Genomic DNA, 26,549 nt, shown 5'->3' on the forward strand with positions numbered 1-26,549 from the left:
AATACAAATAAAAAAATACAATAAAAACAACAAGTAGCAAAGAATATTTCCAAGTCAGGAGACAGGGTAAGGGCAGTTTCATAGTTAAAGTGCAAGTGCTAAGTGAAATTAACATTTTGTTAAGTTGCAGAATTGCATTCGGAATAAAAAAGTATTTGGCCCTATTTTTTTCCCGTTAGGTAGTCTGTACCTGCGGCCAGAGAGAAAGAGCTGGAATTCGGGGTGGAACGAGTCAACCGCCTTCAGGAGGGCTCTGCTCAGGTAGAGTGATGACAGTTCTTACTGTTGCTGCCCCAGACGTCTTTGCCAAACCTATTTTTCCATGCAACCTTCATATTCTTAAACCAACAGGTCAAGCAGTTGGACAGAATGGTTTCAATGTATAAGGACACAAGGCGAGACCCAGGAGGCAGATGGTAGAGCTCTGATCTTTATTATAACAAAGGGAGGAGGCAAAGGCAGGTCAGGGACAGGTGAGAGTTCATAAACCAGGTCAGAGTCCAAACTGTACCAGACGATGGGCAGTCTCGAGGTCAGACCAGGCAGGGGTCAGAAACCAGATCAGAGTCCAAATCAGTACAAGGGGATAGGCAGGCTGGTAGTCAGAACAGGCAGAGTGGTCAGGCAGGCGGGTTTGGAGTCAGGACAGGGCAAGGGTCGAAACCGGGAGGATTAGAAACAAACAGAGACTGGGAAAAATAGGAGCAAGGAAAACCGCTGGTTGACTTGGCAAACAAGACGGACTGGCACAGAGAGACAGGAAACAGGGATATATACACCAGGGGTAATAAGCGACATCTGGAGGGGGTGGAGACAATCACAAGGACAGGTGAACCAGATCAGGGTGTGACACAATGAATGATTTATAAAATAATCATGATGGTTAGATCAACATTAAAGTGCAGTTTCCGTAGTACAGTCTCTGTTGGCCTTTCTTTAAAATACTGTCGGTAAACTGATCCCAGGACAGCTTGTTGTCAATGACTAGTTCAAGATATTTGTACTCCTCCACTATTTCGATGGGCTCACCTTTTATCAGTGATGGTGTGTGCATGGTAGTGTTCCTTGAAAGTCAATCACCATGTCCTTTGTTTTTTTATTTACTTTTAGATGGGACGACTCACAGCAGACTGTAAAATCATTCAGAGCCAGTCCGTGCTCCGTCTCATCCCCTTCGAAGAGACTGACCAAAGCAGTATCGTCAGCATATTAGATCAGGTGGCGCCCTAGGAACTAGCTCCGGCAGCTGTCTATACAATATGTATGTCACGGCTGTCGAAAGGAGAAGACCAAAGTGCAGCGTGGTTGTAGTTCCACATTTTATTAAATCCGTGAAACTTTGCAATACATAAATAACTGAATTAACAAAACAAACCGTGACACAGAGAGAAACAAACACTACTCAAAATATAATAACCCACAAAACCCAGGAAGAAAAACCCCTACTTAAATATGATCTCCAATTAGAGACAACGAGGACCAGCTGCCTCCAATTGGAGATCAACCAAAAAAACAACAACATACAAATAGAAACCTAGAACTTAAACCTAGAAATACAAAACATAGAAAAACACAAAACACCCCCTGTCACACCCTGACCTACTCTACCATAGAAAATAACCTCATACTATGGTCAGGACGTGACAATGTATAGTACTGGTGAAAGAACACTGCCCTGTGGGGTTCCAACTGAAGTAGTGTGCACCTCAGAGAGTGTGTTGCTAACTCGTACCTGCTGAAACCTATCAGTTAGGAAGTTGGTTATCCATGTGATAAGCATAGCATAAAGTCCGAAGTCTCCTCTGTCTGTTCGCGAGGACAAACGGATTGATTGTGTTAAATGCCGAGGAGAAATCTGTGAACATGATACGCACATGGGTTTTACTGCCCTCCAAATGCATGTACACCAGATGTAAGAGCGAGAGGATGCCATCATCTGTTCTTCTTTCCGACTGGTATGCAAATTGGAGGGGGTCAACGACGTGTCTGGTGGTGTTGATGATGTATTCCTTGATGATCTTTTCAAGAGATTTAATCAGGAGAGAGGTCAGAGCGACAGTTCTGTAATCATTTGATGCAGATGCATGAGAGGTTTTTGGGACAGGTACAAGAATCTATTTTTTCCATAGAGATGAAATTTCCCGTGTATTCCCGTGTTTTATTGCTATCTATCTGTACTGTCAGTCCCTCTATTTCCATTCTTAATATTAATTATTTTTACTTAAATTGCTTTTGTTTTAAAGATGAGTATTGAATTGCATGGCCTCTAAAGGCACATTTAAAAATGTCCCATACAATAAGTTATTCTGTCCTGGTTAAAAACTAGTTGTCATCCATTAGGCTTTGATTAATCAAATTAAATGTAACCTTTATTTAACTAGGCAAGTGCAATACCCTCGCCCATGGGGAAATTCTGTAAGAGTTATTATTTGATGGTCCGACTGCATTCTGTCCCCTGTCAACACTTTTTAAACTTTTGGTGCCAGCGAGAATCACATAAGAAAGTAGTCAAGATGACTAGCTTGATTGTATATCTCACTAGGTCACAAGGATATTCAAGCCTCCATATATCCACTAGTTTCATGATAGTCGTGATTTCCTTAAGTGCATAAGGTTGATAGTTTGTAGTGTGATTTCCTTTTCCAGTTCGTTGAGATATTTAAAACCGTATTATAATCTCCCACCATAATAGTAAATAAGAATTTGTTCTTAACTTAACTGACCTAGTTAAATAAAGTTAAAAAAAATATATAATAATAATGTAATTGAGTCTTGTATTGCTTGTATGCTTGATAAATTATTATATATATTTTCATAGTGTCAGGTCAGGGCGTGACACATAGAAGCGTAGACCATTGTTATTTGGACCGTATAGATTAATGAGCCAAATATGTTTATGGTCCAATAACATATTTGAAAAAATCCATATACCTTGCGAGTCTGTTTGAAAAATCTGCACATTCGGATCACAATAGGTATTATATTCCTTCTCTTTTATCAACCAATCTATCAATCAAATGTATTTATAAAGCCCTTTTTACATCAGCCGATGTCACGAAGTGCTGTAGAGAAACCCAGCCTAAAACCCCAAACAGCAAGCAAAGCAGATGTGGAAGCACGGCCAGGTAAATACTGATAGTATTTTCTTATTATCTGCTAAGCCATTACAATTACTATATAACTGGCTGTACTTATTTCACCATTTACCATAATGAGATACAAGTTTCAATTCTATTTATTATAATATATGTTTGTAAACGTACCGTAAAAAGTACCATAATGATTGAGTGTCCATATAGCTATAATATGGTATTTGCACTGCTACTGAGTAAACCTCCAATAGGAGCAGATTAACTGCGAAAAGCATTTCCAACGCACTCACCTCGATTGTATTCTATACAGTTATTAAAAATATATATACAGTGCATTCAGAAAGTATTCAGACCCCTTGACTTTTTCCTAATTTTGTTACGTTACAGCCTTATTCTAAAATGTATTCAATTCTTTTTTTCCCTCATCAATCTACACAATATCCCATAATGACAAAGTGAAAACAGGTTTTTAGACATTTTTACAAATGTATTAATAACAAAAAAGTATTCAGAACATTTTATATGAGATTCGAAATTGAGCTCAGGTGCATCCTGTTTCCATTAGTCGATCATCCTTCAGATGTTTCTACAACTTCATTGGAGTCCACCTGTGGTAAATTCAATTGATTGGACATGATTTGGAAAGACACACACCTTTCTCTATACGGTACCACAGTTGACAGTGCATGTCAGAGCAAAAACCAAGCCATGAGGTCGAAGGAATTGTCCGTAGCGCTCCGACACAGGATTTTGTTGAGGTACAGATCTGGGGGAGGGTATATGTCTGCAGCATTGAAGGTCCCCAAGAACACAGTGACCTCCATCATTCTTAAATTAAAGAAGTTTGGAACCACCAAGACTCTTCCTAGAGCAAGCCACCCGGTGAAACTGAGCAAAAGAGGGAGAAGGGCCTTGGTCAGGGAGGTTACCAAGAACTTGATGGTCACTCTGACAGAGCTCCAGAGTTCCTCTGTGGAATTGGGGGGACCTTCCAGAAGGACAACCATCTCTGCAGCACTCTACCAATCAGGCCTTTATGGTCAAGTGGTCAGACGGAATACACTTCTCGGTAAAAGGCACATGACAGTCTGCTTGGAGTTTGCCAAAAGGCACCTCAAGACTCTCAGACCATGAGAAACAAGATTCTTTGGACTGATGAAACCAAGATTGAACTCTTTGGCCTTAATGCCAAGCGTCACGTCTGGAGGAAACCTGCTGTGAGGATGTTTTTCAGCGGCAGGGACTGGGAGACTGAAAGTTGGGAAAGATGAATGGAGCAAAGTACAGAGAGATCATTAATGAAAACTTGCTCCACAGCACTCAGAACCTCAGACTGGGGTGAAGGTTCACCCTCCAACAGGATAACAACCCTAAACACACAGCCAAGACAACGCAGGAGTGGTTTATGGGACAAGTTTCTGAGTGTCCTTGAATGGCCCAGCCAGAGCCCGGACTTGAACCCAATTGAACATCTCTGGAGAGACCTGAAAATAGCTGTGCAGCGACGCTCCCCATCCAACATGACAGAGCTTGAGAGGATCTGCAGAGAAGAATGCGAGACAGTCCCCAAATACAGGTGTTCCAAGCTTATGGTGTCATACCCAAGAAGACTTGAGGCTTTAATCGCTGCCAAAGGTGCTTCAACAAAGTACTGAGTAAAGGGTCTGAATACTTACGTAAATGTGATATTTCATTTTTGTATTTTTTAAAATAAATTAGCAAAAATAAAAATATATATTTTTTTGCTTTGTCATTATGGGTCCCTGTATTCATATAGATAATGTGAGTTTGCCAGCAATTTGTCAATTTTCCCCTTCATTGATTGGACATGGGAGAGCAGGAAAGTTGGACGAGGGATCTTTGTTTTGTTCCTCTTCAACCTCTGGCCACACCTCCTTTCCTGCCCCTTTCCCTCTTCCTTCTTAATAGTCCTTTGTCCGGGATGTTTTGTCTCACCATCTCTGAAGTTATGTCCCCTTTGGTCCATTCTCCCCAATGTGAGTTGTTACATTGTAAAAGATAGTTTCTGCTATAACGGATGAGTGTTTCCGCCGACTTTCTCAAAAGTTCGCATACTGTTTCAGGTACCAGCAAACGTAATCCAAGTAGGAGAATAATCTACTGTACACATTTCATGTCGCTCTACTGTAGCCTAATCCTAATCCGATGCAACATAAAACACTTTATACTACTATAAATAAAGCAACAAAAACGGACGAGTTTAAACAACTAACAAACAATCGATTCAGGGCTGCGTAGAGCCCCCCAAGGAGGTGTGCGGCAGAGGTTGAAGAGGAACAAAACAAAGATCCATCTTCCTACTGTCCTGCTCTTTGATGTCCAATCATTGAAGGGGAAAATGGACGAATTGCAGGCAAACTCACAGTATCTATATGAATACAGGGAGGCCTGTGTAATGGCCTTTTCTGAAACTTGGCTGTCGGAGGTGGTGCCCGACTCTGAAGTCACCCCTGACAGATTGACTATCACTCGTATGGACAGAGACAGTGAAGCTACTGGTAAAGAGCACAGAGGGGGAGTCTGTGTGCTGATAAATGACAGATGGTGTAAAACTACGATTGTCAGGAAGAATGCACTCCTGATATAGAACTACTGTCAGTGTCACTGCACCCCTTCTACCTCCCCGTGAATTCCCCCAGCCTTTTCTGACAGTTGTTTATGTCCATCCAAGAGCAAACAGCCTTTTCAATTCCATGCTCCATGGTGCCTGAGTCCCTGACCATCAGGCCATCTGTGTGAGAGATATAACACACACACCATCCACCTGTGACGAGCCACTTCCTGCCCCAGTCCAGGCAGGCAACTTAATTTCATGGTCTTCAGCCTGTTGGATGGACGGCGATAAAGTAGCTCGCTTTATAGCGCCGTAAAGCTGGTCGTGGTGGATTGAGAGCAGCAGATAGTGTGGTGGTGTGTCTCGGGTGTATATCATCAACCAGGATGAGGAAAGGCGAGGAATGACTGGAGTGCAGCCAGGGAATGGCTACGGCCTCAACACTGGATCCATCATGTGGGGCTACCAATAGCGAATATCTCTGTGCTTATTGGCTGATCCATGTGAGATTCTGGTGTAGAACCCTGAATTAGTGTTGATAAGTTCTGACTCCTACTCTTAGCTGTGAATTCAGTGTGAAACAAGATTCAAACATAGTCATGTTAGTGCATGCAGTCAATCATTTTTTCTAACTGCAAACAAAAAATAAGAGGAAAAAGAATCAGTTTTCAGTACTTACTAAATGGTAATTCCACTGGTTATTCCACTGGTAATACATTTAAAGTGTGTGTGGTTAATGTTTTATATTTTTACAGGAACCCTCCATATTATCCTCAATGGGAGACTAAACACCTACTAGCTTTCACCAACATTTTCTGCATCAAATTAGTCCCCAGCTTGAGCAGATATCAACCATTACTAACTGGTAGCTCCTAGGCCCCACTACACACAGTATGGTAGCTACAGTATTCCATGCCTTAGTCCTGCTCCTGCTACTGTCCTGTAGATATATATATATATATATATATATATATATATATATATATATATATATATATATATATATATATATATATACATCCCAAATGGCACGCTATTCCCTATACCAGGGCTCATAGTAATCTGTTCAAAGGTAGGGGACTATGTAGGGATAGGGTGTCATTTGGGGTGCAGGCTGTGAAGGGCATCAGTGGGTAGTGAAGTGTACTGTACATCTCATCACAGAGCCAAAACAGCCTGCTGGGCTGGCAGCACAGAATCATGTCACGGTCAGCGTTTTTCAGCATTTTCCACTCAGGCCCCCCCAGTCATAACACACCACATGTGATGTAATGAGCTGTGTGCCACTAGAATACATGTACACAGTGAGTCCTATCACACTGATATTGAAAGACTGAGACGGAAAGATGGTCCATCTCTCTAAGCTAAAGCACTTGATGACAGTGTCGTACGACAGACTGCATGTTAGACACAATGAAGTCTCTGGATGGGACTCTGTTAAGTAAAAGTTAATCAGTGTGTGGAATCAAGGGCTCCGTAATGAATTATAAAGAGAGTCAGATTCAAGTCAAGGACTATGATGTTAGGCTGCTAATGAGTTGGGCAATTGCCTTTGACGTCACAGGCCTTTCTGTTAGCTCCAAATGATGAATGCTGATCTAGGATCAGGCTGCTCTGTTAGCTCCAAATTATGAGTGTAGTCTTTATTCATTCTGATCAAAAAGGAAGAACTGATCCTAAATCAGGACTTGTACTCTGAGGTGCTTGATACATACGGCCCCTTAACACAGGCCAGTGTGTGTAGGTGAGTTTGTCAGACCCCCGTGGGAATGTTTGTGTAGTGTTTTTAGATTGTATAATTAACCCTATGAAGGGATTGGTGATAGGGCTGTTTGTAATGATATTAAATGAATGCCACTCTAACGCTCCTCTTCCATATGCTTTCATAGCAGAGAAGAGGCTCGCTCATGTGTGTGTGTGTGTGTTTAACAGCCTGGGTGGGTGACCGTGATTCTGTTAATGACGTTTGTGTGGTAGTCCTAATGACTGTAGAAGTGATGGATGCTCATTGCTTTGATGCTAATCTGATTAGACACATGTAAACACAGTGCCAAGCTTCCAGATAGCCAGTCTTGGCCTCCATCCTCGCTCTACAGGGTCAGTCAGGAGAGTGGCTGATTGGCTTGTGATATCACATTGACTTATGGGGCAGGAGGATGAGTGCCTGTGTAACAGGGGATTGGTAAACGTATTCCTCAGTTTAAAAAAAAAATCTACCCACACCATCAAATTGGTAGCTTTTTGGTGGCGTAGCCAGCTAATACATTGTCAAAAGTTTCAGTGTGTGCTGGTGAGGGATGAACAGGTATGGTTAAACAAGAACAGTATCTGTGTCTGTCGAACAGCTTACAGATACATCATGCAGAGTTTTCCCATGAATTCATGTGACATACGACCTCAGAAAGTTCTAATGGACATTCAGTGGTCACAAAGCATGCACACACACACACACACACACACACACACACACACACACACACACACACACACACACACACACACACACACGCACACGCACACGCGCGTGCGCACGCACACCTGCACACATGATCCAGCTGTAAGAAGCTACCTGGGTCACTAAGGTCCGCTGAACGCGAGCACACTGTCATCTGATGCACTCCATTATCTTCTCTCCAATCACAGCTCTGTTGTCCGTGACTGACATTTTGAAAGCTACACCCTCTCTGTGTGTTTGTGTTTAATCAAATAGGATGAAGAGCCTGTCCAAACCCATTAAGTATGTCTCCTCTGTCTGGACAGGGACAGTGATTGTAAATCTGTCTCCTCTGTCTGGACAGGGACAGTGATTATAAATCTGTCTACTCTGTCTGGCCAGGGACAGTGATTATAAATCTGTCTTCTCTGTCTGGCCAGGGACAGTGATTAAAAATCTGTCTGCTCTGTCTAGCCAGGGACAGTGATTATAAATCTGTCTGCTCTGTCTGGCCATGGACAGTGATTATAAATCTGTCTGCTCTGTCTGGCCAGGGACAGTGATTATAATTCTGTCTGCTCTGTCTGGCCAGGGACAGTGATTATAAATCTGTCTGCTCTGTCTGGCCAGGGACAGTGATTATAAATCTGTCTGCTCTGTCTGGCCAGGGACAGTGATTATAAATCTGTCTGCTCTGTCTGGCCAGGGACAGTGATTATAAATCTGTCTGCTCTGTCTAGACAGGGACAGTGATTATACATCTGTCTGCTCTGTCTGGACAGGGACAGTGATTATAAATCTGTCTGCTCTGTCTGGACAGGGACAGTGATTATAAATCTGTCTGCTCTGTCTGGCCAGGGACAGTGATTATAAATCTGTCTGCTCTGTCTGGACAGGGACAGTGGTAATAAACCTGCCTACTCTGTCTGTCCAGGGAAGGTAATAATACCTATTTTTGCTCTGTCTGGCCAGAGATGGTGATAATAAATCTGTCTGCTCTGTGATAATAAATCTGAACCATTAGGATCTAGCAGACAGAGGGACAACTCTAGGTAAACACCCCCATCTAGTGCTCAGTATCAAGCATTGCTCTTCTCTGCTGAAGTGGTTTGTGTGTGTGTGCGTGTGCGTGTATGTATGTATATGTGTGCGCATATGTGTGTGTGTGTGTGGTGACGTGGGTCTTCACAAAACAGCTTCAAATGAGCCATAGTTCGAGAGATAAAAGTTTTAATGAGAGCGAGCTTTTCGCTGAGGAGAGCCTTTGTAGCCCTGAGGTGTACGATGCCACAGGAGCATGCTCCGAAGCAGCGTCCTCTCTGTCGCTACTTATTAGTCACATGATCTGGAGCGTGAGTCACATGACATGAATCTTGAGGCTAGGCCTTGTTTGTCTGTGTGGCCTGACCTGCAAATTAATCCCAGAACAACAGCAAAGGACCTTGTGAAGATGCTGGAGGAAACAGGTACAAAAGTATCTATATCCACAGTAACATTTAAAAAAAAAAAATTATTTCACCTTTATTTAACCAGGTAGGCTAGATGAGAACAAGTTCTCATTTACAACTGCGACCTGGCCAAGATAAAGCAAAGCAGTTCGACACATACAACAACACAGAGTTACACATGGAATAAACAAACATATAGTCAATAGTACAGTAGAAAAAGTCTATATACAGTGTGAATGAGTCCTGTATCGACATAACCTCAGCAAGGAAGAAGCCACTGCTCCAAAACCACCATAAAAGAGCCAGACTACAGTTTGCAACTGCACTAGGGGACAAAGATTGTACTTTTTGGAGAAATTTCCTCTGGTCTGATGAAACAAAAATAGAACTTTTTGGCCATAATGACCATCGTTATATTTGGAGGAAAAAGTGGGAGGCTTGCAAGCTGAAGAACACCATCCCAACCGTGAAACAAGGGGATGGCCGCATCATGTTGTGGGGGTGCTTTGCTGCAGGAGGGACTGGTGCACTTCACAAAATAGATGGCGTGAGAAAGGAAAATGATGTGGATATATTGAAGCAACATCTCAAGACATCAGTCAGGAAGTTAAAGCTTGGTCGCAAATGAGTCTTCCAAATGGACAATGACACCAAGCATACTTCCAAAGTTGTGGCAAAATGGCTTAAGGACAACAAAGTCAAGGTATTGGAGTGGCCATCACAATGCCCTGACCTCAATCCTATAGAAAATTTGTGGGCAAAACTGAAAAAGCATGTGCGAACAAGGAGACCTACAAACCTGACTCAGATACACCAGCTCTGTCAGGAGGAATGGGCCACAATTCACCCAACTTATTGTGGGAGCTTGTGGAAGGCTACCCGACATGTTTTACCACAGTTCAACAGTTTGAAGGCAATGCTACCAAATACCAATTGAGTGTATGGAAATTCTGACCCACTGGGAATGTGATGAAAGAAATAAAATCTGAAATAAATCATTCTCTCTACTATTATTCTGACATTTCACATTCTTAAAATAAAGGGGTGATTCTAACTGACTTAAGCCAGGGAATCTTTACTAGGATTAAATGTCAGGAATTGTGAAAAACTGAGTTTAAATGTTGTTGGCTAAGGTGTATGTAAACTTTCGACTTCAACTGTATGTAGTAAGCAATACACAAGGCAGCATATTGCAAACAATATTTAGTCATCATGCACCATCTTGAGCACCTAGCTTTTTCCCAGCACAAAGCACCCTTATCTAGTCAGTTTCACTCAAATCTCTTTTCACCCATTACCTACCCTCTGTCTCTCTGGAAAGGTCATCCTAACCCCCTCTGTCTCTTTGGAAAGGTCATCCTAACCCCCTCTGTCTCTCTGGAAAGGTAATCCTAATGCCTTCTTTCCTCTCTGTTGGTCTCTATTTTCAGGGACAAGTGATCCGTATGTGAAGTTTAAGATTGCGGGGAAGGAGGTGTTCAGGAGCAAGACCATCAATAAGAACCTGAACCCGGTGTGGGACGAGAGGGTCAGCCTACTAGTGGACAGCCTCCGAGAACCTCTTTATGTCAAGGTACGACTGTCTGAGAGACTACTATATGTCACAGTTTCTGCGTTATTTGATTGTTGTTTCCTTAGGTTACCGCTGGAGGGCACCCTTACCCTGTTTTCGAGGTTCCAGGTTACCCTGATTATTACTTATTGGATTCACCTGTGTTTAATTACCTTCTCTGTTCACCTGGTTGCCTTGTTTCTGTTTAGACTCTCAGTAAAAGTTTTGGATTCACCCTTACTTCTGCTTGCCATGAGGCGCGGCTGCAGACATTGTCGGATGATTTAAGAACTCTTGTATCCGCTCTGCAGACAGGACAGACGGGAGCAACTCCTGCTGCACCTGTAGCTGTCCCTAATCCTCCACTCCCTACCAGCTCAGCATCTTCCTCCCTTCGGGAGCCTCATCTCCCGGCACCGGAGTGCTATGAGCGGCATCCTGGGAGGTGTCGTGAGTTCCTGCTTCAATGCTCACTGGCCTTTGAGCTGCAGGCATCAACGTTTCCCACCGAGCGTTCCAGAGTGGCATACATCAGCTCCTTACTCTCAGGACGGGCTCTGGCCTGGGCCATGGTCATTTGGGAGCAGCAATCAGACATTTGTTTTAATTGGGAAAGCTTCACCCAGGAGAAGAAGAGGGTTTTTGATCAGTGGCAGGAACACTGCTCAAAGACTCATTGCGCTTAAACAGGGCAGCTGGAGTGTAGCTGATTACACCATTGACTTTCAGACGCTCGCCGCTGAGACCGGTTGGAATACTCAGTGAGGTTCTCAAGGATGAACTGGCTTTCCGGGACAACCCTGACACTCTGGATGAGTTTATCGTTCTGGACATCCGGATTGACAACCGGCTTCAGGAACGTTGTCGTGAGAGGACGGAGGGGTTCCGAGTTGTTTCCAGTGTTTACCGCTGACAGAGTCAATTCTTCCTTTGTTCCACTGCCTTATGCTGCGTCTGCATGTCCTGTACCTCGTCAGAGTTCTCAATTTGGCTCTGGTTCTCCTTCATATCCTTCCGGGGAGCTGATGCAATTGGGATGCACCAGACTTTCCGCTCTGGAGAGAAGACGCAGGATTAACGAGCAACATTCTCTTTAACTTCTATGGGCTACGTGGGACGCTAGCGTCAGTGAAATATCAGGGCGGCAAATTCAAAACAACAAAATGTCATAATTCAAATTTCTCAAACATACAACTATTTTACACCATTTTAAAGATACACCTCTCCTTAATCCAACCACATTGTCTGATTTCAAAAAGGCTTTATGGCAAAAGCATAAAGTTAGATTATGTTAGGACAGTGCCAACACAAGAAAAACCACAAAGCCATTTTCCAAGCAGGAGAGGGGTCACAAAAACCAGAAATACAGCTAAAATTAAGCGCTAACCTTTGACGATCTTCATCAGATGACACTCCTAGGACTCAATGTTACACAATACATGTATGTTTTGTTCGATAAAGTTAATATTTATATCGAAAAAACCCCCTTTTACATTGGCGCATGATGTTCAGAAAATATTTTGCCTCCAAAACTGCCTGTGAATCAGCACAACAATTTACAAAAATACTCATCATAAACATTGATAAAATATTAATCTGTTATTCAAACAATTATAGATAAACATCTCCTTAATGCAACGCTGTGACAGATTTTAAAAAAGCTTCACGGGGAAAGCACACTTTGCAATAATCTGAGTACGGCGCTCAGAAAAATACATCAGGCAATACAGATACCCGCCATTTTGGAGTCATCTAAAATCATAAATAGCATTACAAATATTCACTTACCTTTGATCTTCATCAGAAGGCACTTCCAGGAAATCCCATGTCCATAATAAATGTTGTTTTGTTCGATAAAGTCCATAATTTATGTCCAAATACCTCCTTGTTGTTTGCGCGTTCAGTAAGCTTCTCCAAATGTAGGAAGCGCGCCAAAAATTTCACGCCGAAAAGTAAAAAAAGTTATATTTACGTTCGTAGAAACATGTCAAACGTTGTATAGCATCAATCTTTAGGGCCTTTTTAACATAAAACTTCAATAATATTCCAACCGGATGATTCCAATGTCTTGAAAAACATGGAACACAGCTACCTCATCACGTGAATGCGCGCCAATGAACTCATGTCATTTTCTGAGTCACCAACTTCCCGGCCTTCTTGTTCGCTCTCTGTTCACTGCAAAAGCCTGAAACAAGGTTCTAAAGACTGTTGACATCTAGTGGAAACCTTAGGAAGTGCAAAATGAACCCTAAGTCACTGTGTGTTAGATAGGCAATGACTTGAAAAGACTACAAGCATCAGATTTCCCACTTCCTGGTTGGATTTTAGTAGATTTGGATAGAAAACACTCTGAAGTTTCTAAAACTGTTTGAATGATGTATGTAAGTATAACAGAACTCATATGGCAGGCAAAAACCTGAGAAGATTCCATACAGGAAGTGCCCTGTCTGACAATTTGTTGTCCTTCTGTTGCATCTCTATCGAAAATACAGCATCTCTGCTGTAACGTGACATTTTCTAAGGCTTCCATTGGCTCTCAGAAGATGCCATAAAGTGTAATGACGTGTCTTCTGTCTCTGGGCGAAGAACAGCAGGAGATTTTGTGAGTGGTCAGGCTGGGAACAGTGACACTGGAGATGCGCGTTCATGAGAATTCTAAATTTTTGTCTTTCAGCCTTTGAAAAATACAACGTCGCCCGGTTGGAATATTATCGCTATTTTACGAGAAAAATTGCATAAAAATTTATTTTAAACAGCGTTTGACATGCTTCGAAGTACGGTAATGGAATATTTTGTCATTTTTTGTCACGAAATGCGCTTTCGGATAGAGACCTGAACACACAAACAAAACTGAGCTATTTTAATATAACTATGCCATGTTAATATGATATCTGAGTGAGAGTGACTTTCAAAATCAATGGGTTCCCCCTGGAGGTCTGGGCCCCTGTGCACATGCCCTGCGTGGCTGGTCAATAATTACTACAAGTTTAGATAGCTGGCTAGACTAACTAGATTAATTTACCAATCTAAAAATGTTTTGCTGACATGGGCAAATTGAGTGATTCAATGACTGGCATTATGTAAGTCTCTCTGGATAAGAGAGCGTGCTAAGTGACTAACGTCATATGTTAATGTAATATAACAAGAGGAAGACTGCACATGCACAACTAAGTTTAGAAGTTCCACCTTGTGTATTCTACTATTCTAACTCTCAAAAGTAAGTTAAGACCCCGACTGAGTTCTAAATGTTTATTTTATGTTGTTGTTACGGCCCCGATATTAACTTATTTCTTTTCAAGCATTAGTGCTATCTTTGCCTACTTTGTGTAACTGTTGCCTCAAACTGAAATATGTAATTGTGACCTTTGGGAAGGTTTAATGTGGTTGTTATTAGCACAGGATTCATTTCAGTGGACCTGGTGCCAGGTAATGTGAAGATGCATTGCAGTTTCAACATGAATGCATACAGTACAGTACACCTAAGCACAGTATAGTACAGTACTAGGGTTGCAACAATCTGGTAACTTTCCCCAAAATCCCTGGAAGATTCCCGGAATCATGTGGGAATTAGCAGGAAATCCGAAGTCATTCAGACAGGATTTCTGGAAGACCTCGGAATTTCAGGAAAGTTACCAGATTTTGCAACACAAGATTACAGTATGTGATCTCTATAGTAACAGTGTGTTATGTCCTGCAGGTGTTTGACTATGACTTCGGCCTTCAGGATGACTTCATGGGTTCTGCCTACCTCTACCTGGAGTCTCTGGAACACCAGAGGTCTGGACAGACAGGGAAACTCCTTATCTTTATACACTACATATACAAAAGTATGTGGACACCCCTTCAAATTAGTGGATTTGGCTATTTCAGCCACACCCGTTGCTGACAGGTGAATAAAATCGAGCACCATGCAGTCTCCATAACAGAACAATGGCAGTAGAATGGCCTTATTGAAGAGCTAAGTGACTTTCAGCATGCCACCGTCATAGGATGCCACCTTTCCAACAGTCAGTTCATCATATTTCTGCCCAGCTAGAGCTGCCCTGGTCAACTGTAAGTGCTGTTATTGTGAATCGGAAACATCTAGGAGCAACAACGGCTCAGCCGCGAAGTGGTAGGCCACACAAGCTCACAGAATGGGACCGCCGATTGCTGAAGTGCAACACTCACTACCGAGTTCAAACTTCCTCTGGAAGCACCGTCAGCACAAGAGCTGTTCATTAGAAGCTTCATGAAATTGGTTTCCATGGCTGAGCAGCCGCCCAAAAGCCTAAGATCACCATGCGCAATGTCAAGCGTTGGCTGGAGTGGTGTAAAACTCGCCGCCATTGGACTCTGGAGCAGTGGAAATGTGTTCTCTGGAGTGATGAATAACGCTTCACCATCTGGCAGTCTGACAGAAGAATCTGGGTTTAGCGGATGCCAGGAGAACGCTACCTGCCCCAATGCATAGTGCCAACTGTGAAGTTTGGGGCTGTTTTTCATGGTTCAGGCTAGGCCCCTTAGTTCCTGTGAAGGGAAATATTAACGCTACATCATACAATGACATTCTAGACAATTATGTGCTTCCAGCTTTGTGGCAACAGTTTGGGGAAGACCCTTTCCTATTTCAGCATGATAATGCCCCCGTGCACAAAGCAAGGTCCATACAGAAATGGTTTGTTGAGATCGGTGTGGAAGAACTTGACTGGCCTGCGCAGACCCCTGAACTCAACCATCGAACACCTTTGGGATGAATTGGAACGCTGACTGCGAGCCAGGCCTAATCGCCCAACATCAATACCCGACCTCACTAATGCTCTTGTGGCTGAATGGAAGCAAGTCCCCGCAGCAATGTTCCAACATCTAGTGGAAAGCCTTCCCAGAAAAGTGAAGGCTGTTATAGCAGCAAAGAAGGGACCAACTCCATATTACTGCCCATGATTTTGGAATGAGATGTTTGATGATCAGGTGTCCACATACTCTTGGTCATGTAGTGTACCTCTCATTTATCTATCTCTCTTTCTTTTTTCTTTATTTCTCTCCTTCTCCCATCCTTCTCCTTGTCTTTCTTCCTGCCCTACCCCTCATCCCTCCATCTCTTCCTCCTCTTTCTCTGTCCATTTTATTATCTTACTTCCTTTCCTTCTCCCCCTCCGCCTTCTTCCCCCTCTCTCCATCTCGTTTTCCTACTTCTCTTCTTCTCCTGCAACATAATGGACTGTATCACAAAGAAGCATATTTTTACTCTCTCTTTATCGTTCTCCAACACATTATGTCTCTTTCTCTGTTTCTCTCGCTTTTGATATCAGTGTTTTTTTGTTCTCTGTCACAATTGTTGTCCTTACTGGTTGATCTCTCTCTCTCTGTATCCCACAAATCTATCCCTGTGCCCTATTTGTGTCCCCATTTTACTTGACACTTATTTCAATGGAACTTACCCAATGCACCACTGCCCTCTAGTGTACTTCATTGGAAATGCATATTACATCTATGTACATGACTAATCGTTGACAGACAACGTAAACATAAATGGTACCATAGATCAGTCATGATACAACAGGATTTGTGAGACAACCAGCAGCATTAGTTCCGGTGCTTTGGACTGATCACGATTTCGTAGGAGTTAGCATCTTTCGAATGTCGGAAGGGGAGGGGACATTTGGACCATAGACTTGCTCGTAACATGCAGAGAGAGAAGGTGGAGCACTTCATTCCAATTCCTATCTCTTCTCTTAACACGTATGGATCTAGAACTAGAATCGAGCATCTGACCAATTACACAAGACTTTAGTTCTGAGTTAACTGAGATGAGTACATGACACACACAAGTTGGCAAGTTTGTGTGCTTATGTGTGTACGTGTCTGTACACGTGTGTGTGCGTGTTTGTGCGTGTGTATGTGTGCGCGGGTCACCGTGTCCTCCCTCTGCCACCTCAGGACCCTGGACGTGACCCTTGACCTCGAGGATCCCCAGTACCCCGAACATAACCTTGGAACTTTAGAGCTGGCAGTCACACTGTCGCCCAAAGAGGGAGACTTCAGGGAAGCCGTAAGTCCACTCTGTCTGTCTCGCTCTCTTTCTCTCTCTTCAGTAGCTTAGACCGTCCTAAGGGAACAGGGACGACTTCTGATTAGATGTAGTGTAACTGTATTAAATTGTGCGATTTAATTTGAACAGTACTGTTTTAATCCAGAGAGGATGTTGTTTGTGTGAAGATATGACATCATTATCTGTCACTTTTGATGTCTTATGAGTAAAAAAAAAGAAAAATGGATCACCTTTGTCAATGTTAATGAACATTATGAAATGGCACTGACATTTAACTGTCATTTCACTTGGCTCAGAGGAAATGTCTCCCCAGCCAATGACAGGACTCCATAATACATTGCCGATCCAATGCTAGGTAGTCTTTTTGAGATGCTGTCAGCTGAATTCTGACTTGGATTCAATCCATCATTCAACTATTGGAAATAGAGACGGGAGAGGAAGCAGTTTTTTTCTGGTTCATGTACAGTCAATGAATTAAGCAGACCAGACCCAGCTCCTATTGCATTGGTGCCTATGGGAGAGCCATCCCTTAAGCAGACCGGAACTGTGACAATTGTTTTTCAATGGTAAACTGCCTGAGTAAGACATCTTCATTTATTTACCATCTCTGGTGGAAAATAAATTGCAATATAGCAAAGACAGTGGGTAAATGAAGATCTCCTACTCAGGACGTTTACCCCTGTAACAAATGGTCACAGTTCCGGTCCACTTAAGGGGTGGCTCTCCCATAGGCATCAATGCATTAGCAGCTAGATAGGCCTACTGGAAAAAAGATTTGAGCACACTGGAATAACAAAAAGGAACATGCTTTTAGAATGAAAAACAAAAACGTCCATGTTCAAAGAGCATTGTGTAACATTGCTCCTAATGATGTGCATCCTTTCCTCTGTGGACGTGCTCAATGTTTTTATTTCATATTTATTTCTGTTCAATTATTTGTTTGGTTAATTGGACCCCTGGATGTATCATAAAGTACAAGAGGAGAGTCTTGGGGGAAATATTTTATTCTGTTTGATCTGATGTCTTATTTGGCTCTATAGTTCACAGAATCCACATTCGACAGAACAAATAAACTGTATTTAGGTTAAGCACCTTTTTGAATTCCTTAAACTGTAAAAAGGAGGTACAAGGTCACAGAAACACAGCATGGATGATGATGTTCTCTATCGCCACCTACTGGGCAAGATGAAACCTCTTCAAATCAAGGCCATGACAAACTGGAATCCAACAACTCGGACGATTCACTTCCAAACGTTCACATTTCAGAAATTACTCTACTACATGGTAATCAAAAACAGGAAAATAACCCTAATGCGCAGATACACAAATACAGATTCCTTCGCCATCACAGGATAATCCTGGTGTGTCAGCCGGTACCAAATCCCACCCCTAACCATCCATTTGGCCCTAACCCTTCAATGTTTGCAGATCTGTAAGGTGGAAGCAATATGGTGGAAGCTCCACTACACTGTTTCTACTTACCAGACCCTTAAGATTAAATAAAGTTAAATAAAGGTCAAATTAAGGTTTAATAAAGGTTGTATAAAGGTTAAATAAAAATACAATAAAAAAAAGATCTGGAAATATTGAAGGGTTAGTGACCGATGTGGGTCTCTGTCTGTGTGTGTGTGTGTGTGTGTGTGTGTGTGTGTGTGTGTGTGTGTGTGTGTGTGTGTGTGTGTGTGTGTGTGTGTGTGTGTGTGTGTGTGTGTGTGTGTGTGTGTGTGTGTGTGTGTGTGGCCCTTGTGTGTGTAAAGCACAGTAGCCCTATTTATGGGTCATTGTGGGTGGCAGCGCTTTTTACTGCTTATTTTTTGATGCCTGTGACCCTCCACGCCCTGCTTCCTCCTGGGCTGACCTCTGACCTCAGCCCTCTGACCCCATGCAGCTCTGAGCTCTCCAGCATCCTATAACAGCTTTGTCTCATTTACAGACCATGCTTTTGAAAAGAAGCTGCAAGCGATCCAGTAAGGTAATACATGGCATGTAACCTCCAATACCAACATACCTACCTACCTACCTACCTACCTACCTACTCTACCCACCCAAATCCCTCCGCTACCCCCACAAACCCCTCCGCTGTCCTGAGTTCAGATGGTGACCCAGCCCCTCTTTCTCCACCTCCTCTGTGTCCCTGTCACCATTATCAGTTCTCACTCCACCATCTTGTATTTCCCACAAGCTGCAATATACAGACAGGTGGAACTGAGAGCAGTAATATGCTGTTGTTAGTCCAGATGGGGTCTGTGACAGTTTTGTGGCTCTTTATAGTGACCAGAAACCTAGAAAACGTATTTTGCCAATTAGCTTCAGCCGGCCGGTGTGCAACCATGGCAAAGTTGGTTTGACTTTAGATAGCCTATCTCTGTGGGGCTAGTTAGGGACCGTTAATAAATTACACAATGTAAATGGAAATATATTTTCATGTTGCACACCTTTTAGTTTTCTCATTAAATGCTTTCAATATTTGTATATGAATTTCTAAGCTTCTTAAGAGGTTAAGTCATTGAAATTTGGAGCTATTGAAATTTTAAAATATTGTCCCATGTACCCTGCATAATTTACTGATTGTCCTTAACTAGCCCCATAGGGATATCCAAAGTTAAACCAAATTTACCATCGTCAGTAGGCGATCGTCGCATGCAGCCGCACACCGAATTGATGATTACTTGGGTGCTGCCTGCTGTGGGCATGTGGGCAGGGTTGAAATAAACCCAACCCAAGGAAAGCTGTTACAACCTAGTTCGTTACATCTCGCAAATCTCAGTTGTGTACAATACTGACTTTACCATCAAAATGTTCCTATTTAAACTTTGTAGTCAAGTTTGACACTATAGATGTCGTTTTTTTTGGTTCAGTTCCTCTTTAATTTGAATGTATAGACTGTGAATTCATACTGAAATATGGAACAAAGATGATTATCAATCATGGTAATCAGTTATGCTTACTGGTTACGGTTATCCGTTAGGATTGTTCAGATATGGTTGTTCAGTTAACATCTCAGAAACAGCTGTCCCTCAATGGTCTTAGTTTGGGGATTTGTGGATAGTCCTGGGCAAATTTTAACAAATGCTTCTGAAAAAGCTGAAAAGAAGCGAGAGCCTTTGAGAATGGGGAGGGGGGGGGGGGTTAGTTTTAGAGGTGTGTGTGTTGGAGGTTTACTTGCTGTCAAGCCAGATCCTGAGACCCCTTTATCTCATGAGGACATCAACCCTGTGCATATCCTTTTGATTTTCCATCATGCCTGGCAGATTGACCCTTGACCTATCATTTCTCTCCATGTTCCTCCTCTTTGCTCTCTTTTATCCCTTCACAACAGAAGGCACCCTGGTCCAGGGTCTGCTTTTCCCTCTCATTGGCCCATGCATGTGGCACATGTCCATATCTGTAGCTTATGGATATTCATGTTCCAAACTGTATCCTGTTTGTCCTTAATGCCTCTCCGTGCCATAGCAGCCCTTAGGTGGTCCACAACAGTAGGCTTATATCTCTGTCTCATTTTAAACCAAACCCATGAACTCTCGAGGACAAACAACAACTTCTGACATTTCCTCAGTGTTTCTGAGAGCAGCGCTCTTGATCTGGATGCATGTACAGTACTTGAGTACAGTTGAGTAAAAGTTTGAGTTTGTAAAGATATAGAGATACAGAAAAGTTCATTTTGAGTGTGTCTCTGGTTGGAGTAGTGCGGACGTCCTGCTGTAGTGCTTCCCCCAAACCATCCCTTTGAAGCTCCAAACTGGGCCATCCCGCCTGTGACTCGGGAATTAGCTCCAGCGCTAACAAACTAGTGCACTTCCCCACCAACCACCACTCCTCCTGGGTGTCTGCCTGGCTCCCTCCCTTTCTCCATGGTTATTTATATACCCTCTTCTCTTTAATCAAGCCAGTAATGCTGGACTCAATACATGCAAACAATGCAAGAACCACTGTGGGATAATTATAACACAGAAATTGTTGAAATCCACTTCCTTTCAAGTCCAGAAAAGCCAACTCACCCCTCTTATTATCGCACTGTGTTCTTTGACCCAGAAATGAAACAGTTCAATCACACATGGCTTTTGTATTAGCCTGTATACTGAGTATATTATGTACAATTATAATTCATATGCTTTGTTTAACTGATTGAACAAACTTTTTTTGGTACTTATATTTGTGTGGTTTTCTTATCAGCCCTTTTGGGCTTCCAACCTCACCTGCACACACTGTTTTGTATTTCACTTATTTTCTTTGGTGTGAATAAATAAAAACTAAACACCTTAAAACCTATATGAGCTCCTAAATTGTTTATTTTCATTAAGGAATTTCAACCCAACACATCTCCTCGTCGTGTCTTTCCCTGCTCTACTTTGGAGTGTTGATGAGGATGATTCCTAATCCAAATCGACCATGGGTTTTTACATATTTTAAAAATATAAACAATGATTTCACCTTTATTTAACCAGGTAGGCCAGTTGAGAACAAGTTCTCATTCACAACTGCGACCTGGCCAAGATGGAGCAAAGCAGTGCGACACAAACAACACAGAGTTACACATGGAATAAACAAACGTACAGTCAATAACACAATATGATGGATATGTAGCAATGATGGTATGAGGGATATGAGATAATGAGGGATATGTAGCAACAAACAGTTTTAGGAGGAGTTAGCTAGCGGAGCGTAGCGCCCTTCACCATTAGCATAACAGCATAGACTATCTGGACTCACTGTACAGTAGTGGGAGTAGGGCAGAGGAGCCTGGTGGGTGGAGTTTTGGAGGATGGGCTCATTGTAATGGCTGGAATGGAATAGTATTAAACACATCAAACATATGGAAACCACATGTTTGACTCCGTTCCATCAATTCCATTCCAGCCATTCCAATGAGCCTGTATTCCTATAGCTCCTCCCACCAGCCTCCTCTAGTGCAGGCTACTGTATAGGTGGTAGTATCAAACAGAGCCCAGCTCTCATTGTTTCATGTCTGGAGAATGGAAGTGAAGAGGCTTCGTCTCCACATCAAAGCGCCGGTGCTTGTGCGCCAGGGTTTGTTCAAAGTTTAATGAAATTCACTCCAAAACAAACAATATGTTAATGAGGCTCCTCCAAACAAGGCATGGAGACAGTGAGATATCTCGTAGAGATGTGTTTGTTTGACAAATATGTACCGACTGCTTTGTTTTTTGTCCCCCCCCCCTCCCCCCGCACAAGCGAGCAATAGCAGTGTGACTCCTGTCAAGGTCAAATTAGCCTGTAAGCCATTAGTAAACGGTTAAAAATGGGTTTTCATCTGAGAGGGGAGGAGCAGCAATCTGAATGAATGCTGTCAGTGGTACGGCTCAATGGGGTTTACTACAGGGAGTTAATGCTGTCAGTGGTACAGCACAATGAGGTTTACTACAGTGAGTTAATGCTGTCAGTGGTACAGCTCAATGGGGTTTACTACAGTGAGTTAATGCTGTCAGTGGTACAGCTCAATGGGGGTTTACTACAGTGAGTTAATGCTGTCAGTGGTACAGCTCAATGGGGTTTACTATAGTGAGTTAATGCTGCCAGTGGTGCAGCTCAATGGGGTTTACTATAGTGAGTTAATGCTGCCAGTGGTGCAGCTCAATGGGGTTTACTTTAGTGCCTTCAGGAAGTATTTACACCCCTTCACTTTTTCCACATTTTGTTGCTTTACAAGGTGGGATAAAAATGGGTTTAATTGTTATTTTTTGTCAACTACTTACACAAAATACTCTGTAATGTCAAAATGGAAGAAAAATTATAACATTTGTAATAAAAGATGTATATATATATAAAAAATGAAAAACTAATATATCTTTACTACATACAGTGGGGGAAAAAAGTATTTGATCCCCTGCTGATTTTGTACGTTTGCCCACTGACAAAGAAATTATCAGTCTATAATTTTAATGGTAGGTTTATTTGAACAGTGAGAGACAGAATAACAACAAAAAAATCCAGAAAAATGCATGTCAAAAATGTTATAAATTGATTTGCATTTTAATGAGGCAAATAAGTATTTGACCCCCTCTCAATCAGAAAGATTTCTGGCTCCCAGGTGTCTTTTATACAGGTAACGAGCTGAGATTAGGAGCACACTCTTAAAGGGAGTGCTCCTAATCTCAGCTTGTTACCTGTATAAAAGACACCTGTCCACAGAAGCAATCAATCAATCAGATTCCAAACTCTCCACCATGGCCAAGACCAAAGAGCTCGCCAAGGATGTCAGGGACAAGATTGTAGACCTAAACAAGGCTGGAATGGGCTACATGACCATCGCCAAGCATCTTGGTGAGAAGGTGACAACAGTTGGTGCGATTATTCGCAAATGGAAGAAACACAAAAGAACTGTCAATCTCCCTCGGCCTGGGGCTCCATGCAAGATCTCACCTCGTGGAGTTGCAATGATCATGAGAACGGTGAGGAATCAGCCCAGAACTACACGGGAGGATCTTGTCAATGATCTCAAGGCAGCTGGGACCATAGTCACCAAGAAAACAATTGGTAACACACTACGCCGTGAAGGACTAAAATCCTGCAGCGCCCGCAAGGTCCCCCTGCTCAAGAAAGCACATATACATGCCCGTCTGAAGTTTGCCAATGAACATCTGAATGATTCAGAGGACAACTGGGTGAAAGTGTTGTGGTCAGATGAGACCAAAATTGAGCTCTTTGGCATCAACTCAACTCACAGTGTTTGGAGGAGGAGGAATGCTGCCTATGACCCCAAGAACAACATCCCCACCTTCAAACATGGAGGTGGAAACATTATGCTTTGGGGGTGTTTTTCTGCTAAGGGGACAGGACAACTTCCCCGCATCAAAGGGACGATGGACGGGGCCATGTACCGTCAAATCTTGGGTGAGAACCTCCTTCCCTCAGCCAGGGCATTGAAAATGGGTCGTGGATGGGTATTCCAGCATGACAATGACCCAAAACACACGGCCAAGGCAACAAAGGAGTGGCTCAAGAAGAAGCACATTAAGGTCCTGGAGTGGCTGGCCTAGTCAGTCTCCAGACCTTAATCCCATAGAAAATCTGTGGAGGGAGCCTCGAAACCTTAATGACTTGGAGAAGATCTGCAAAGAGGAGTGGGACAAAATCCCTCCTGAGATGTGTGCAAACCTGGTGACCAACTACAAGAAACGTCTGACCTCTGTGATTGCCAACAAGGGTTTTGCCACCAAGTACTAAGTAATGTTTTGCAGAGGGGTCAAATACTTATTTCCCTCATTAAAATGCAAATCAATTTATAACATTTTTGACATGCGTTTTTCTGGATTTTTTTGTTGTTATTCTCTCTCTCACTGTTCAAATAAACCTACCATTAAAATTATAGACTGATAATTTCTTTGTCAGTGGGCAAACGTACAAAATCAGCAGGGGATCAAATACTTGTTTCCCTCACTGTAAGTATTCAACCCCTTGAATCAATACATGTTAGAATCACCTTTGGCAGTGATTACAGTGATTACAGCTTTCTGGGTAAGTCTCTGAGCTTTGCACAACTTGATTGCACATTATTCTTTAAAGAATTCTTCAAGCTCTGTCAAGTTGGTTGTTGATCTTTGCTAGACAGCCATTTTCAAGTCTTGCCATAGCTTTTAAAGCTAATTTAAGTCAAAACTGTAACTAGGCCACCAGGTTTTCCTCTAGGATTTTGCCTGTGATTAGCTCTATTCCATTCCATTCTGATTTTCCTAAAAGACTCCCTTGTCCTTACCCATAACATGATGCAACCATCACCATGCTTGAAAATATGTTTACTTTAGTGCCTTATTGCAAACAGGATGCATACATTTTTGGGACATTTATTATTCTGTACAAACGTCCTTCTTTTCACTCTGTCGTTTAGTTTAGTTTTGTGGAGTAACTACAATGTTGTTGATCCATCCTCAGTTTTCTTGTATCACTGCCATTCAACTCTGAAACTGTTTTAAAGTCACCATTGTCCTCATGGTGAAATCCCTGACCCGTTTCCTTCCTCTACGGCAACTGAGTTAGCAAGGACACCTGTATCTTTGTAGTGACTAGATTTATTGATACACCCATCCAAAGTGTAATTAATAATTTCACCGTGCTTCACCAATAGGTGCCCTTCTTTGTGAAGCATTGGAAAACCTCCCTGGTCTTTGTTTTTCAATCTGTGTTTGAAATTCACTGCTGGACACAGAGATGAGGTTGTCATTCAATAATCATGTCCATGCAACTTATTTGACTTGTTAAGCAAATGTTTTCTCTTGAACTTAGTTAGGCTTTCCATAACAAGCGGGTTGAATACTTATTAAATCAAGACATTTCAGCTTTTCATTTTCAATTAATGTGTAAACATTTCTAAAAACATAATTCCACTTTGACACAATCTACATTTTATCCATTTACAATTCAGGCTGGAACACAACAATGTGGATAAAGTCAAGGGGTGTGAATACTTTCTGAAGGCACTGTATATTCTACTGCTGTGACTCACGGACTTATAGACCAGGGCCTCTATTCATAAAGCGTCTCAGAGTAGGAGTGCTGATCTAGGATCCGTTCCCCCCTGTCCATAATGAATCTTAAACTGATCCTAGATCAGCACTCCTACTTTGAGACACTACATACATCCTTACAGGCCCAGGTGAAAAGCCAGAGATGTCCATTGTTAGTATGTGAGTGACTGTGTAGCCTTAGCCTGGGACATAAGCCTGTAGAATTGACAGTACAAGGTCCATGGGTGGGATCTAAACCTAGATCAGGTATCTGCACTGAGTATACAAAACGTTAAGGACACCTGAATTTCCCCTGACATCCAGGTGAAAGCTATGATCCCTTATTTATGTCACTTGTTAAATCCCCTTCAATCAGTGTAGATGAAGGGGAGGAGACAGGTTAAAGAAGGATTTTTAAGCCTTGAGACAATTAAAACATAGATTGTGTATCTGTGGGATTTAGAGGGTGAATGGGCAAGATGAAAGATTTAGGTGCCTTTGAACAGGGTATGGTAGTAGGTGCCAGGCACAGCGATTTGAAGAACTGCAACGCTGGCTTCTGGGTTTTTCACGCTCAACAGTTTCCCGTGTGTATCAAGAATGGTCCACCACCCAAAGGACATCCAGCCAACTTGACACAACTGTGGGAAGCATTGGAGTCAACATAGGCCAGCATCCCTGTGGAACACTTTCGACACCTTGTAGAGTCCATGCCCTGACGAACTGAGGCTGTTCTTATGGCATAAGGGGGGTGCAACTCAATATTAGAAAGTTATTCCTGATGTTTGGTATACTCATGGTATATCGTTATGGTACAGGGCTGATCCACAGCATGTTGGACAAGCTTTGAACCAGGAGCTGACTCTACTCATGTTCTGTGTTTGACTGTGTGTTTGTTCCTTTGCCTGCATCTCTTTGTATGGTCTCCATGTCTGTCCTGTGTTTGTATTGCTGT

The 26,549-nt window shown here is 42.5% G+C and overlaps 1 protein-coding gene across 1 annotated transcript in view; it reads left to right on the plus strand.

Moving 5' to 3' along the window:
- The window catches only part of LOC106585748 (multiple C2 and transmembrane domain-containing protein 1), a 146,414-nt gene that overhangs the window by 12,212 nt on the left and 107,653 nt on the right, over nt 1-26,549 (plus strand). Inside the window, exons 2-4 of the mRNA XM_045707019.1 lie at nt 10,980-11,122; nt 14,799-14,878; nt 17,021-17,132. Coding sequence (XP_045562975.1) covers nt 10,980-11,122; nt 14,799-14,878; nt 17,021-17,132 — 335 coding nt within the window. The remainder of the gene's footprint in view (nt 1-10,979; nt 11,123-14,798; nt 14,879-17,020; nt 17,133-26,549) is intronic.

The sequence above is a fragment of the Salmo salar genome, chromosome ssa24, assembly GCF_905237065.1.
Source record: "Salmo salar chromosome ssa24, Ssal_v3.1, whole genome shotgun sequence".
In the NCBI taxonomy this organism is placed as follows: Eukaryota; Metazoa; Chordata; class Actinopteri; order Salmoniformes; family Salmonidae; genus Salmo; species Salmo salar.